The sequence below is a fragment of the Parambassis ranga genome, unplaced genomic scaffold, assembly GCF_900634625.1.
Source record: "Parambassis ranga unplaced genomic scaffold, fParRan2.1 scaffold_66_arrow_ctg1, whole genome shotgun sequence".
In the NCBI taxonomy this organism is placed as follows: domain Eukaryota; kingdom Metazoa; phylum Chordata; class Actinopteri; family Ambassidae; genus Parambassis; species Parambassis ranga.
In genome coordinates, this window is record NW_021144810.1 from 126,834 (window position 1) to 139,294 (window position 12,461).

The 12,461-nt window shown below is 46.0% G+C and overlaps 2 protein-coding genes across 3 annotated transcripts; one reads left to right on the forward strand and one right to left on the reverse strand.

Moving 5' to 3' along the window:
• Positions 1 to 1,222: 1,222 nt before the first annotated feature.
• On the reverse strand, positions 1,223 to 6,290 carry LOC114431307 (protein YIPF1-like). 2 transcript variants are annotated; one of them, XM_028398896.1, is made up of 9 exons: positions 6,157 to 6,290; positions 5,369 to 5,434; positions 3,143 to 3,294; positions 2,997 to 3,077; positions 2,812 to 2,899; positions 2,517 to 2,633; positions 2,270 to 2,436; positions 1,928 to 2,110; positions 1,223 to 1,851 (listed from the first exon to the last, which is right to left on the reverse strand). In XM_028398896.1, exons 2-9 carry the CDS (start codon positions 5,397 to 5,399, stop codon positions 1,762 to 1,764), a joined length of 909 nt encoding a protein of 302 aa, XP_028254697.1. In that variant the 5' UTR covers positions 5,400 to 5,434; positions 6,157 to 6,290; the 3' UTR covers positions 1,223 to 1,761. The 2 variants fall into 2 exon arrangements, with proteins under 2 accessions (XP_028254697.1, XP_028254696.1); XM_028398895.1 differs by lacking the exon at positions 6,157 to 6,290 and adding an exon at positions 5,624 to 5,884.
• Positions 6,193 to 7,694, forward strand: LOC114431309 (mitochondrial import inner membrane translocase subunit Tim29-like). The gene is made up of 2 exons (XM_028398897.1): positions 6,193 to 6,327; positions 6,914 to 7,694. Exons 1-2 carry the CDS (start codon positions 6,222 to 6,224, stop codon positions 7,570 to 7,572), a joined length of 765 nt encoding a protein of 254 aa, XP_028254698.1. The 5' UTR covers positions 6,193 to 6,221; the 3' UTR covers positions 7,573 to 7,694.
• Positions 7,695 to 12,461: the final 4,767 nt, after the last annotated feature.

Here is a 12,461-nt window from a genome sequence, read left to right on the forward strand (position 1 = left end):
TGATGACCTTTGGCAGCTGTTTCTAGCTTTACACCTGATGAGGAAGAAGATTCATCCACTAATTCAGGATGTGTAGAGAAGATTGAAGCAAGGCGTCTGGACTTGTAGAGTTTTCTTGAAGACGTTTCACTGCTCATCCAAGCAGCTTCATCAGAACTGATGAAGCTGCTTGGATCCAGACGCCTTGCTTCAATCTTCTCTACGTATGATGACCTGGATGACTGAGAATCTTCATCAACAATTCAGGATGTGTTTTGAATTTGGCTAATTCTCACCATATGAGCCTTCACTCCAAAAGAACGAGCCTGGTAAGTAAATCAAGATCAGGGCTTCATTTCTGAACTTGAGTAGGACTCCTTGGGTTTTGATCAGCGTCTTGAGAACACAGCAGAGATGACTGAAGAAGTCACCAAGGTGTTGTAAACGGTTAGTAGGTGGGATGTTCAAATGTTAGGGTTCTACAAACAGCAGCTTGAGGTATTTAAGATGAGAGGAGATGTTGATAGTGCAGCCATGCGTAACCTTTTTGCACTGACCTCTCAGCCACAGGTTCAAGCAACGTACTTTTCTAATGAGCCAGGTTACCAGCCTTCCTATGATTCTGCCTCCTTCAGGTCTGAAGTGATTCACGCCCTGTGTTCCTGTGTTTGTCAGCAATGGATGATTTATTTTTTCTCTTGAAGTGGGAAGGCTCCTCTGACTCATTTGTTGTAGGAGTTAGGATGATCACGAGTCTCACTGAGTCAGCAGAAGCCTCCTCTTGTTTGGCTCTGGATGACAGATGGGCACAAGTGTCGAGCAAAGAATTCATAATCTAGACGGAGACAAAGCTGACGCAGCTCGGTTAAGTCATGTAGGTTAAAACCAGCCAGGGTGATGTCTTTAATCGGATGAAACGAGTCCGATTGAAACCTCAGATCAGACGCTCAAGTACACACCAAGTCAAAAGAACTCTTAAGTCTGTCCTCGCATCAAATATCTGGGGAAGTGAGATTAGGCCAAGTCTGAACACATATGAAGCTCATTAGACTGAAGTCCTGATGGCTCTAAGCCACATAGGTCTCAAGTCTGTATATTTCATGTATATGTCAGTTTGCAGACGAGTAGCTGAGTGATGTCTGTAGTTGTCAAAGTTTATCTTAAAAGTAATGTTTGGCTTTCTTGGCTTCAGGTTTTCTGCCTTTAAGTAAGGACAGAAAATGCTACAGACACTGACGAACGATGAGGAGTAAGGTTCTAAGTTTATTAACAAAAACCCTCGACAGTGTCACAGCAGGAAATAAATACAGGTAGCTCTGTAGACATAAACCATTTTCTCTCTTTACAATACACAGCAGCTGAAGTCATTCTGTAAGTGATGTGGTGCCAGTCCTCCAGTCTTCATTCATTTAAACAGCAGCACAGGCTAAAACGGCTTCTTTCTACCACATGTGATTGAAGCTGGCTGAACATGGGAACACGTTGACAGGATGTAAAGCAGCAGCAAGCTTCAGATTTTCTTATTTATGATTAATTCTTAATATGATGGAGATCACAGTGCCAAGGAAGCCATTTTGAAGCCCCACATAGTGAAAGGTCACAGTAGGAATTAATTAAACAAGTGCTACTTCAGTCACAGTAGAATCACTTCAGGACAAACTAAACTGCACACACAGTCCCAGCGCTCCCATCAAAGAAGCTTACTACAGATCATACAGCAACACGGGCTCGCCAGCTGTAAGACTGATTCCACACACACACACATCTCTTCCTTTGTATTGGTCAGTGAGCTGTGGTGGCCAGTGTGATGTGAGCCGGGGGAGGCGTAGTCACGGGTGAAGGTACATGGATAGCCGTCTGAAAAAAGTACAGCTGAAACGATGGACAGAGTGAGTCAGTATCGAGGTCGAATATTTTTTTGGTGAAGGTGTCCCAACGGCTCACTCACCTTACAGCCGATTGCCAGGAGCGTGTGCAGAACCACGATGGTCGCTACCGTGGCCACAGCCATCACCTTGGTGTCGTCACGGACGACAGGCCAAAAGGTGAGGACCAGGACTGAGCCTGAGATCACCATGGCAACCAGGATCAATGTCCAGCGCAGCCACTCAAAGGGTATGATCCATAGAACCTGGTGATGACAGTCAGACTAAACAAACGGGCTAAATGGACAAATCTATAGAGCGGCCATCTAAGCAGGCATGTGTGGCTTTAACTCGATGGAAAAAAATCAAACTAAAGATAGACTGTATAAACATAACAGAAGCGTATGTTTGGTGCATGTACTCACAGATGTGGGGATGTAGATGAAGAGGGAGTAGCCATAAACGCACACAGTCTCCAGGAATGAGTAGCCTCCAACCTGCCTCTCGGTCCCTTGTCTCCACGTCAGGAAACCCCACAAACCGATCGGCACCAGCCAGGCGTACACGAAGATTACGACTGCCGCTATCGTCACTGTCATTGTGCCAGAGAAAAGGATGAAGCTATAGTAACGGACTGATTCCACTTGATCAGGGAGTGTGAGCAGAAATCACCTCTGTGGAACTGTGGTCTGTAGTGGTAGGCTGGGTCTCCCATCTGACTTAGGAAGGAGGACAAGTTTCCGCTGATGGCTACTGAGAACACCAGAGTCACACAAATCCAGAACGGACCTATACAAACACATACCTGTACATTACTATGACTGGAAATCAGGAGTTAACTCTTCAGTTCACCCTCTTCACTCAATTAAACTTCGGTTTTTAGTGTGATTACATAATGCACTGTATGAGCAGTTAAACCTTAACTTCAAATCTAATCGTTGAACAAAGAATGTCTGTTGTGGCTCACCGTACAGATCTGGGTTACTCCTAAGGTGGTGTTTAACAAAGTTTCTTCCAGGTAACGGCATCACTGATCCCTTAACTCTATCCAGCACCTGCAACACACGATAAGCACTTTAACAGAAGTACCAGTACAGCCTGTCAAACAGCAGCCACGCTGTGTATTTGTGGACAGGGCGTGGTGGGTCTTACCTGCACTGTGTCCACATTGAAGAAAGACTGATAATACTCAAACGTCCAGAAGCCACTAGTTGGTTTCTGTCCTCCTAGGAGCTGGAAGCACAGACACCTTTCAGCTGCTGTCCAATCAAAACGATAGACTTATCTTGATGCATTACCTCTGAACTCTCTTCCTGACCCTCCTCGTCCTCTGATAGGTCTAATTTTACATCCTCTCCTCCTGCAGCTGTGTTCGGGGTGTTTGAGGCAGACATGCTGAGTGTGGAGGCCCCTGGATCTGCAGACAGCAGCTCTGCTGCTTCCTCAAACTCTGCAGACACAAAAGCAGAAGCAGCAGGTAAGTACTGCGTCTGCATACTAGGGGTGGGACGGTTCAGGAAAAAAATCTGAACCGTTCAGTACACATGTTTCGGTTCGGGGCGCGTGTTCTGTTCGGTTCTGGACATGCACTTCAAGTAATACAGGGAGGCGTTTTTACCACAGCATGGAGACGAGTGTTGGCAACTGGGCGTCTCTCTCACTACATTTGGTGCTTTCCAAACCTTTTTTTTTTTTTTTAATCAAAAGCAACTAGTGACTCTCTGGTGACGTTTGGAGACTGACGTGAAATCATTCTGCAGTCAGCTACTGTCCTCGACAAGCAGCGGCCGTGAGCTCCTCCCCCGCCTCAAAACACTCACAGCCGGTCAGTCTCTGTAGCTTCATGCAGCAGGTTCAGCTGCAGGCGGAGCAGAAACCTCAGCACTCTGCGTCCAACCGTGGGCAAAGCTGCTGCTGGTCCCGTCATGGTTACAGAGCGGGATGTAAATAGCACATTTCAATGGCAAAAATAAAATAAAACCACGGACATCAGCACTGTTAGCTTAACCTAGCGTAGTCATAGAGTTCAGTCTATCCAACTAGCATGTAATGAGCAACGGTGGACAAAGCAACACATGTTCTCTGTCTGACGGTGTCTGTCTGTGCATGTGTCTGTCTTTGTACGCACATCGGGCCTCTGTGCACAGACAGCAGACAGAAATGACATGCTGCAAATAAGATCAATAACATGAGCTGTTCAGTTTGTTAAAGAACCAGGTGTAGACCTGTTCTATAGGAAAGGGTCTTAAATGGCTTCTGTTATGATCTGGTGCTATATAGAAATGAAAAAGAAATGAAATGACCTGACCTGATATAATGATGGAAACACTGACCTGATTCATAAAAGTGTTGAATGTTGGATAATTAGCCTGTATTTTATGCTCATCTGGTATTTCCAGAGTGTTAAAAGTAGAAAAAACCTCAACAATGTGAATCGAACCGAACCGAAAACCGTGACCTCAGAACCATGATACAAACCGAACCGTGGATTTAGTGAACCGTTCCACCCCTACTACATACACTAAGGTGCGATTCCAATATTTGGCCAGCAGATGTCGCCTAAACATCGAATCAGGGAGCCTGAAACTTTGTGGATTATCTTGAAACACAGTTAAAAAAAAAAAAGAAAAAGAAACAATGCATGTATTTATGTCTTTATGTATGTCTTTATGTATGTATGTATGTAACTCTTATGTATGTACTCTTACAAATACCTGGGTGTTCACCTCAACAACAAACTGGACTGGACTCACAACACAGACGCACTGTACAGGAAGGGCCAGAGCAGGCTCTACCTGCTGAGGAGACTGCGGTCTTTTGGAGTGAAAGGGGCACTCCTGAAGACCTTTTATGACTCTGTGGTGGCATCAGTCATCATGTATGGTGTGGTCTGCTGGAACAGCAGCATCACTGAGAGGGAGAGGAAGAAGCTGGACAGAGTCATCAGGAAGTCCAGCTCTGTCCTGGGCTGCTCTCTGGACTCAGTGCAGGAGGTGGGTGACAGGAGGGTCCTGGCAAAACTGACCTCCATGCTGGACAATGAGTCCCACCCCCTGCAGGACCCCCTGTCAGCCCTGCAGAGCAGCTTCAGTGGCAGACTGCTCCACCCTCGGTGTGTGGAGGAGAGGTACAGAAGGTCTTTCCTTCCTGCTGCTGTCAGACTCTATAATAAACACTTCTGATAGGAGCAATACTTACACACCACAGTGTGCTTTTATTTACTGTTATTTATTTAGTTGCACTATGTACAGTTTATAAACCATTTCTACCTCCACTCACCTGTGCAATAACTGTTAAATATGTAAACTGTTTATAATGTATATATCTTTTATTGGTAGCCTATTTTATATTGTATATATCTTTTTCCTAACTTATCCCTTGCTGTCTGTATGCCGTTGCAAAAATGCAATTTCCCCATTGTGGGACTAATAAAGGTTTCTTAATCTTAATCTAACATACGGGGAAAGGAAGTTCCACAGGAAGTGGAATAATACTAATAAAAAGATCTGCTGCTTTGATGTTACCTTGAAATTGTAGATCATTTGGACTGGCCATTGCTTCCGCGGACAAACAGCACCCTCATGGAAGACCTGAGGGAAACAAAAAGTTCCCATCACATCTCCCAACGTAAAAGACGATTCCATTCATTTACTAAGCAGGAAACACATTGGATACACTGTCCACAGCTTCACAGCTTCAGCGTAACGTTATAAGTCCTCAAATCAATTTAGAAACTACCCAACACTGTTAACCAGAAAGCGTGTATTTAAACAATCTACCTGTCCGAAGCAGGATGTCCCTGATGATGATGAGGACAGCGGCCACAGAGCAGACGGCTAACGCTACCAAGCTAACACGCGCACTCGCACCGTAGTTTTACATTTGTTAGGACGTCTGATATAAGCTAACACAACAATAAACAATAGTGTGTGCGTACGATTAACAAGCTGGTATAAAATAATAACAATATGCTACTAAAGCCTGGCTCTCATAGCCAGCGCAACTGCTGCTACTGCTGTCAAGCTCAGAATGTCTTCCGGTACACGTCACCACGTAAACAAAGCTGTCACGTGAACATGTTCTTCTTGAAAATATAAATACCGTCTAATGATTGTCATGCATAATATATTTTTCAATACAAATTACGTCACAATTCTCCATTTTGTTTGTTTCTTCATTTTATTCATATTTTAGTTTGCTTTTCATGCCTAGATGAGAAAAGCGGAACCTCTGCAAAGAAAAGCCGCCTGTCGGAAGACCAAAGGCCGAACAACGCAACAGCCGCCATTTTGGTTCCATGTGAGTTCCTTGCCTGACAGCCGCCGGGATGCCAGTTGTGCTTGAAGGTGACCGCCGTAGTGAATAACATTAGTCGAAATGGCTTCGTGGCGTGTGGCGAGGAGGATGTTCTGTGCTGCGGCGGAGGCGCCGGCTGCCCCGGGCCCCAGCAGCCGCTGGGAGAGGCTGAAAAGCAGTAAAGCCGGTGAGAAACTGCTCGACTCGTACACGTTAGCTAGCTAGCTAGTGTAAGGTTACAGCAACACTCCAGCGTTAGCTCGAAAGAAAATAAGAGATGTTGGTCACAGCTGTGTTATTACTCAAATATCCGGTGTAACTTAAAATATTACCCCACATCAGAAGGTGTAGATGTTCATTTCCTATTCTTCTAACCCATAGCATTGCTGCAAACTTCAGAATCAGAAATACTTTATTGATCCCAGGGGGAAATTGCTTTCATTCAGGCAATCCAGCCACAAAAAACAGGTTAGAAATATAAAATAAGGTAAAGATAAGTTTAAGCATGCTCTTTATACCCTGGCAAACATTGGCAAATAAACAAATATGCTATTTCCTGCTAACATGCTATCGGTGGTAAAAACCAACATGTACTGAATCTGCTTTTTACCGTTGACAGCAACTTTCCAAACACCATGTAGGAGGAGTTAGGGTTAGGTTAGGTTGTTGTTAACCACTGCACTCCACACTACACGCCCCCCTTCAACATCAGAAACCTTTCTATGCGTTTTTAACAATGGCCCATAAACCCAGCCTTCTCCTGTTGTGTGCAGGTGTGTGGTGCCGCAGCCTGGTCTCTGACTACAAGGAGGCATGCAGAGAGATGGTCGTTGGTGCCTGGGAGAAGCCGCTCAAAGCCTCAGTGTATGGGACGTTACTGGGTGGGGTCTTAGCCTGCTTCTACTCCAAACCCGACCGCATGTCGTTTGAGGCTGACCTGCTGGAACGCTCCAACCAGCTGTGCCTTCTGTCCCCATGGATCCGCAGTGGCACGTCTGATGGCCACATCCAGACTCTGGTGAAGCTTCGCAACGAGGGTCGTCTCCAACACGCCAGCCTGGGGGTGCTCTCGGTGATGTATCGAACCGACTACGACCCTGACACCATGCTGTATGAAGCCCAGTGCTCCAATCTGTCAGTACCTTGGAGGGAACTCCCTCAGCGGATATTAGACATTGGATTTGTTGGCCACTGGTGGGTGCTGGACTCAAGGATGAAGGACTATGATGTGAACGATGAAGAATTTAAGCACTTGCCAGCATACATGCAGGTAACATCACCACCCAGCATTCAGGAGGTGGAAAGGAACGAGAGGCTGCACAACGAGTCCTTGTTACCGCTGACTGTGGAGGACGAGGAGAAAGAAACAAAGGTGGTGAACAAAGAAGAGAGCCAATCACAGCCTGTGGTGGAGAAACAGGCTCAGGCTTAGGCTGTTCAGGACATCACATCACACACAGCAGCGCAAACACATTCTGGATTCAGGACTGTAACAGCTTCTTTTATTTTGCAATTCACTTAAAACGTGTGTCAATAAATCTTGTTTGTCTCCTATAACATGCAGGCCGTCATCCTTCACTGTTAAGAGGTTGTCAGTCAGAGATCCAGGGTGTTTCAGATATGAAGCTGGTCAGACTAATGGCAAACGGTACGTGTCTCTTCGCACTGATAACCTGAGCCACAAGAAGAAGGAGATGACACCATAATGGGGTCAAAGGTGGCCCACGATGTCGCTAATGTGACTCAGTGGTACGGGCGATCAGATGACATGGAGGAAGTCACAGGTCAGAGGCCAGTCTGTGGATTCAATAGTTACCTTGTTTCTATTGATCAGCTGACATGCTGTGTTTGGATTGTGCCACCAGGGGGCAGCCTAGGGCAAAAAAACTAAAAATGTAGCCTCCATGGTGAGCCGCCTTGAGCTGCATGACAGCTGCATTGGTAAAGACAATACATTACATGACTATTAGTTCAAGTCTCTGCGTTCACAACGATATTATTAAATGATGGACATTCTGTTTGTCCTGTCTCCTCACAGTGGTGCCGTGTGCCTTCCCTCTAACCTAAAGTGTATTGAATGAAGTGCCGCCGTGTTCATTAGTGTAAACTGGCTGTTTTAAGCAGATTCCTTTTACACAGTAATTACACAGCTTCCATGACCTGTTAAACGTCGTTTCTCACAGCATAGAGGTGAAACCTTGACGTCACGCAGACCCTCACATGTGAACGATGAAGCCATGGCACTGGTGCAACTGACACACCGATGTTATTCCTGCCAGCCGCTGTCAGCAGGTCTAATGTTAACCTTTATTTAGCCTAATAACATTAGCGGTTCGGACATTCATTTAGAAGGTAATGGTGCAAAAGAGAAGGAGGTGTAATAGGAACTAATCCGATATTTGACAAATACAAATGTACAGGAGGTGCGGTCCATGTTTCATCAAATCGTTTTCTCAATTTTATGCTAAATGTTTGAAAAAATATTGGCAAAGCATCCATTTCTTATTTCAAGAGAAGCTCTTCTAGTGTGTCTTGTTGAACATCATCAGACTTTAGCTGGCTCCAGATTAGTGAACAGATCCATCGGTGCTTGAAGGTGCTGAGTGGAAGGTTTGGCTCTTCGAGGTTTTTACCACAACATTCTAGGAGAAGCTGTGTAAGAGGCTGAATATTGGTCAGTTCTGATCTTTTCTGGTGTCTACCCCCTCCCATCTTGTGTTGCATCCTTCGACCGTCCTCTGTCTGCATCACCCTCCATCGTTGCCTTATGGCCTCTATCGACCCCTGCGCTCCCATCCATCCTGCCCCCTCCTCCACTCAGACAGCAGAGTCTGTCGGCCCAAGGGGTCAGTGAGGGCGGTCACTGTCAGGTGGTGTTTGCAAAACATGCTGCTTTTTTTTCAGTGCGAAGACAAGACACACATCACCTGACAGTGATCAAAGAAGAATCTGCAGCATTCCACACATGCCTCTGTACGTTTCTAATTGAACCTTAGAGCTCCTTTAATTTCCTGCCACCCAATTGTTTGGAAACTTGACTGTTGACTTTTCTGTGAGGAGATTTGGGGATTTGGGTGGTTCCTGCAAATTAAAATGATTACAACTCAACACTAAGGCAGTTAAGATGTAGCTTCTATCCATATGAACATGTCAAGATGAAGACGTGGTGCCGGCTACGATCTGACTGGCTGGCTTTCATCGGGAATCCTGATGCTGTCGCTCTACGCTTCCTCTACCTCGTCTACACTCAATAACCCCTGAGAAGTGAGAGCCGGAGGTGATGGAGAAGGCAGAGGGAAAGAACAACAAAAGTGAAGGGGGTGGGGATGGATGTCTGGCCACCATGTTGACCTCATTGACCACAGCAGGACCAGGCACGTATACACGCAATCTACACACAATGACACGCACACATGTACTGAGCGACCTAATCAATATGTAACTAAGGATGAGGGGGAGAGGGGGAGTATGAGGTGTGGAAGTTGGAGGAGGGTAAAGGAAGAGTGTACACGGTAAATGGAAATGAGTGCAGTGGTTCGGTGGTGCTGGTGGAGCTGAAGCTCACAGTGATGACGGCATCATCAACATTTTACAGTGAACATCGGTGAACAAATTCTTGGTTTGTAAAATGCGAATCCTTTTATCAGAAAATCCATTTCAGATTTGTTAAATTCACCAATAAATACATTCATAAAGTATGAAATGTAATGGTAACTTTTCATGATAGGTTTGGCATTTTCACATACTCGCATGCATCCAAAGAAATCCATGACTTACTTTTTACAGGTCATTTTAAAAATATTCCTGTATGATTGTAGTGAAACGTAACATTTTGCCAGAGCGAATCAGTTTCAGAGATTTTGTTTGTCTACAATCTGAGATGATAACAAAGTCACATGATAAGACTTCAACAGGTTTTCTGACGTTTGAGCTGAAATCAAAGTGCTGAATGTGGCTCAGGTGCAGCTCATGAACTTTACATAAAATAAAAATATGAATCCATATTATTCATTTTGTCAGATACACAGACGGGAGCTTTGCAGCTGCATGCAAAGGGTTAACTGTCTGGGACCAAGTGTGTGTGTTTGGGGACGGTGGGTGTCAGTAAGTGCAGCTCTATAATGTCAGTCAGCCTTGGAGTGTGAACATGTTTGGAGGGAGGGAGGAGATAGCAAAGGAAGGCGATGCAAGAGGGAGAGGAGTGGAGGAGGGGTGTAGACAGAGAGTGGAAAGGAGGGAGAGAGAAAGCGAGGGGGGAGGAGAGACAACAAGCCGAGTGTGCACAATATTCATTCAAACTGACAGAGGCTGGGTGTGTGTGTGTGTGTGTGTGTCCTGGTTTGCACTTCCCACTGCTCCTCAGTCTCTCTCTCTCTCTCTCGCCAGACAGTCTGCAGTTCAAAGCAGCAGGAAGAAGACACCAGAGAGGACGAAACGACACACAGGGAGGAAGAGGAACAGGAAAAAGGGAGGAAGGAGAGGAAGAGTAGGGATTTGGTGAAAGAACAGAGGATGAGAGAGAGAGAGTTGGTTCAATGGGAGGGGTGAGGAAGCAGGAACAGAGACAGAGGAATGCAGAGAAAGGACAGAGACACTGCTGCTGCTGAAGAAGAAGAGCAGCATGATGAAGAGGGTAAGTCCGTTCCATTTCTTGCCTTTTTGTGTGTTCCTTTTCATTCTGGGTTGCATGCAGCCAGGCTCTGATCCCAGAAGCAGCCCGGACATCTACTTTCCATTGTCAGTGTGTGGGAGAGGCTGCTGCCAGCAGACATGAATGCGATGTGACAGTGTGTCAGCGGATGTTTGCCTACACTGATGTGCACGCATGATGCAACGGAGGAGGAACGCCCAGAGAGGCAGGGAGAGAGAGCCGAGCTGTGCATGGAGGTGGACGTAGTAAAGGACAACAGCTGCATGCTAACACAGCAGCCAGGCGCCACACAATGGAGATTTTCATTCATGATTTCTCCTGTGTGTGTCTGTGTGTGTCTGTGTGTGTGTGTGTGAGAGAGAGTGTGTTCTTTTTTTTAAACAAGTGCATGTATTTTTTGCAGCAGTGTGCGTGTAGACAGTCACAACATGCATGTTGAATGTGTTGTTGTGTGTGTGTGTGTGTCTGCATGTCCGGCTGTCCCAGTGGAAGTGAATGACAATTAGATTAAAGTATTGATCCAGTCTGGGCCAGGTATTGAGATGCTGACTCGGTCACATACCCAGCAGTGAGCCGGGGGGGAAGGGCCATCACCATTCCCATTACCTTTGACATCACACACACACAGACACACACACACACTCATTTGGAAACACACACACACACAGATATTGATATTAATTTATCATGCTGACCTTGTGAAGCCTCCTCCCATTGAAAAACCTCCTCTTTTGGCTGTTTAAATATTTACACACACCAGTCGACTCCACTGTAACTCTGTCTACTATAACACACACACACACACACACACACCACAGAGATCTAAATTAGTTTAAAGTGTTTGCCTCATATTAAATCTATTTTACATACGTCAGTAACCTCAGCTGATGTTAAATCAGCCTCTTTCATGAAGTCACCACACACACACACACACACACACACACAGGCTTTAATTGAAGCCTCCCATTAGAAATCTGCCTTTAAACACACACAGTCTATCTGTAAACACACACAGTGAACAGAGCTCTCTCTCTCTCACATTCAGACTACAAACATTTTTAAAAATCACAAAAATAAACAACACAAATGGCAACTCACGCCGCACTCTCTCTCTCTCTCTCTCTCACACACACACTGACTGGAGGTTTCCAAAGTAATGGTGGTGCCTCCCTTGAACTCATTCACCGGGGGGTCATGGGTTCAAGTCCCAATTGGGGGAGGGGGTGAGTGAGTGGGATAGTGATCGAAAGAAGGAAGGGAGGGAAGGAGGCTCGAGCGCCACTCACTCACCGACTCACCCAGTCGCTCGCCCCCACACAGTCGCCCGCCCGCCCCCCCCTCGCTCCGCGTCTCTCTCTCTCTCTCTCTCTCTCTCTGCCCTTCCCCCCCTTTTCTTTTTCTTTACCTCGCCACAATCTGTCTTCTCATTCAGACACACTCACACGCAGCCATGCATGAACACATGGACGTGCAGGAAGGAGCCTGTGCAGCACATGCATGTGTGTGTAAGTGTGTGTGCAGGTTTGTGTATTGTTTGCGTGCACATTGTCATCACCGTGTCGGTGCGGGGTGGTTATGTGCAACACACACAGACACACACACAAACAGCAGCAGCAGCAGTGGCTGTGGCTATTTTTAGCTTTTTTTTCCCCTGGTGCCCTTGAGCAACA

What these genes read in the sequence shown, in the direction of transcription:
- LOC114431309 (XM_028398897.1), top strand. Translation starts at nt 6,222, where the DNA reads ATGGCTTCGTGGCGTGTGGCGAGGAGGATGTTCTGTGCTGCGGCGGAG. An exon ending in GCTGAAAAGCAGTAAAGCCG is followed by an intron (nt 6,328 to 6,913) that starts GTGAGAAACTGC and finishes TGTTGTGTGCAG; the next exon opens with GTGTGTGGTGCCGCAGCCTG.
- LOC114431307 (XM_028398896.1), bottom strand. Translation starts at nt 5,399, where the DNA reads ATGGCCAGTCCAAATGATCTACAATTTCAAG. An exon ending in CAGACCACAGTTCCACAGAG is followed by an intron (nt 2,437 to 2,516) that starts GTGATTTCTGCT and finishes GCACAATGACAG; the next exon opens with TGACGATAGCGGCAGTCGTA. An exon ending in TCCTGGCAATCGGCTGTAAG is followed by an intron (nt 1,852 to 1,927) that starts GTGAGTGAGCCG and finishes CCATCGTTTCAG; the next exon opens with CTGTACTTTTTTCAGACGGC.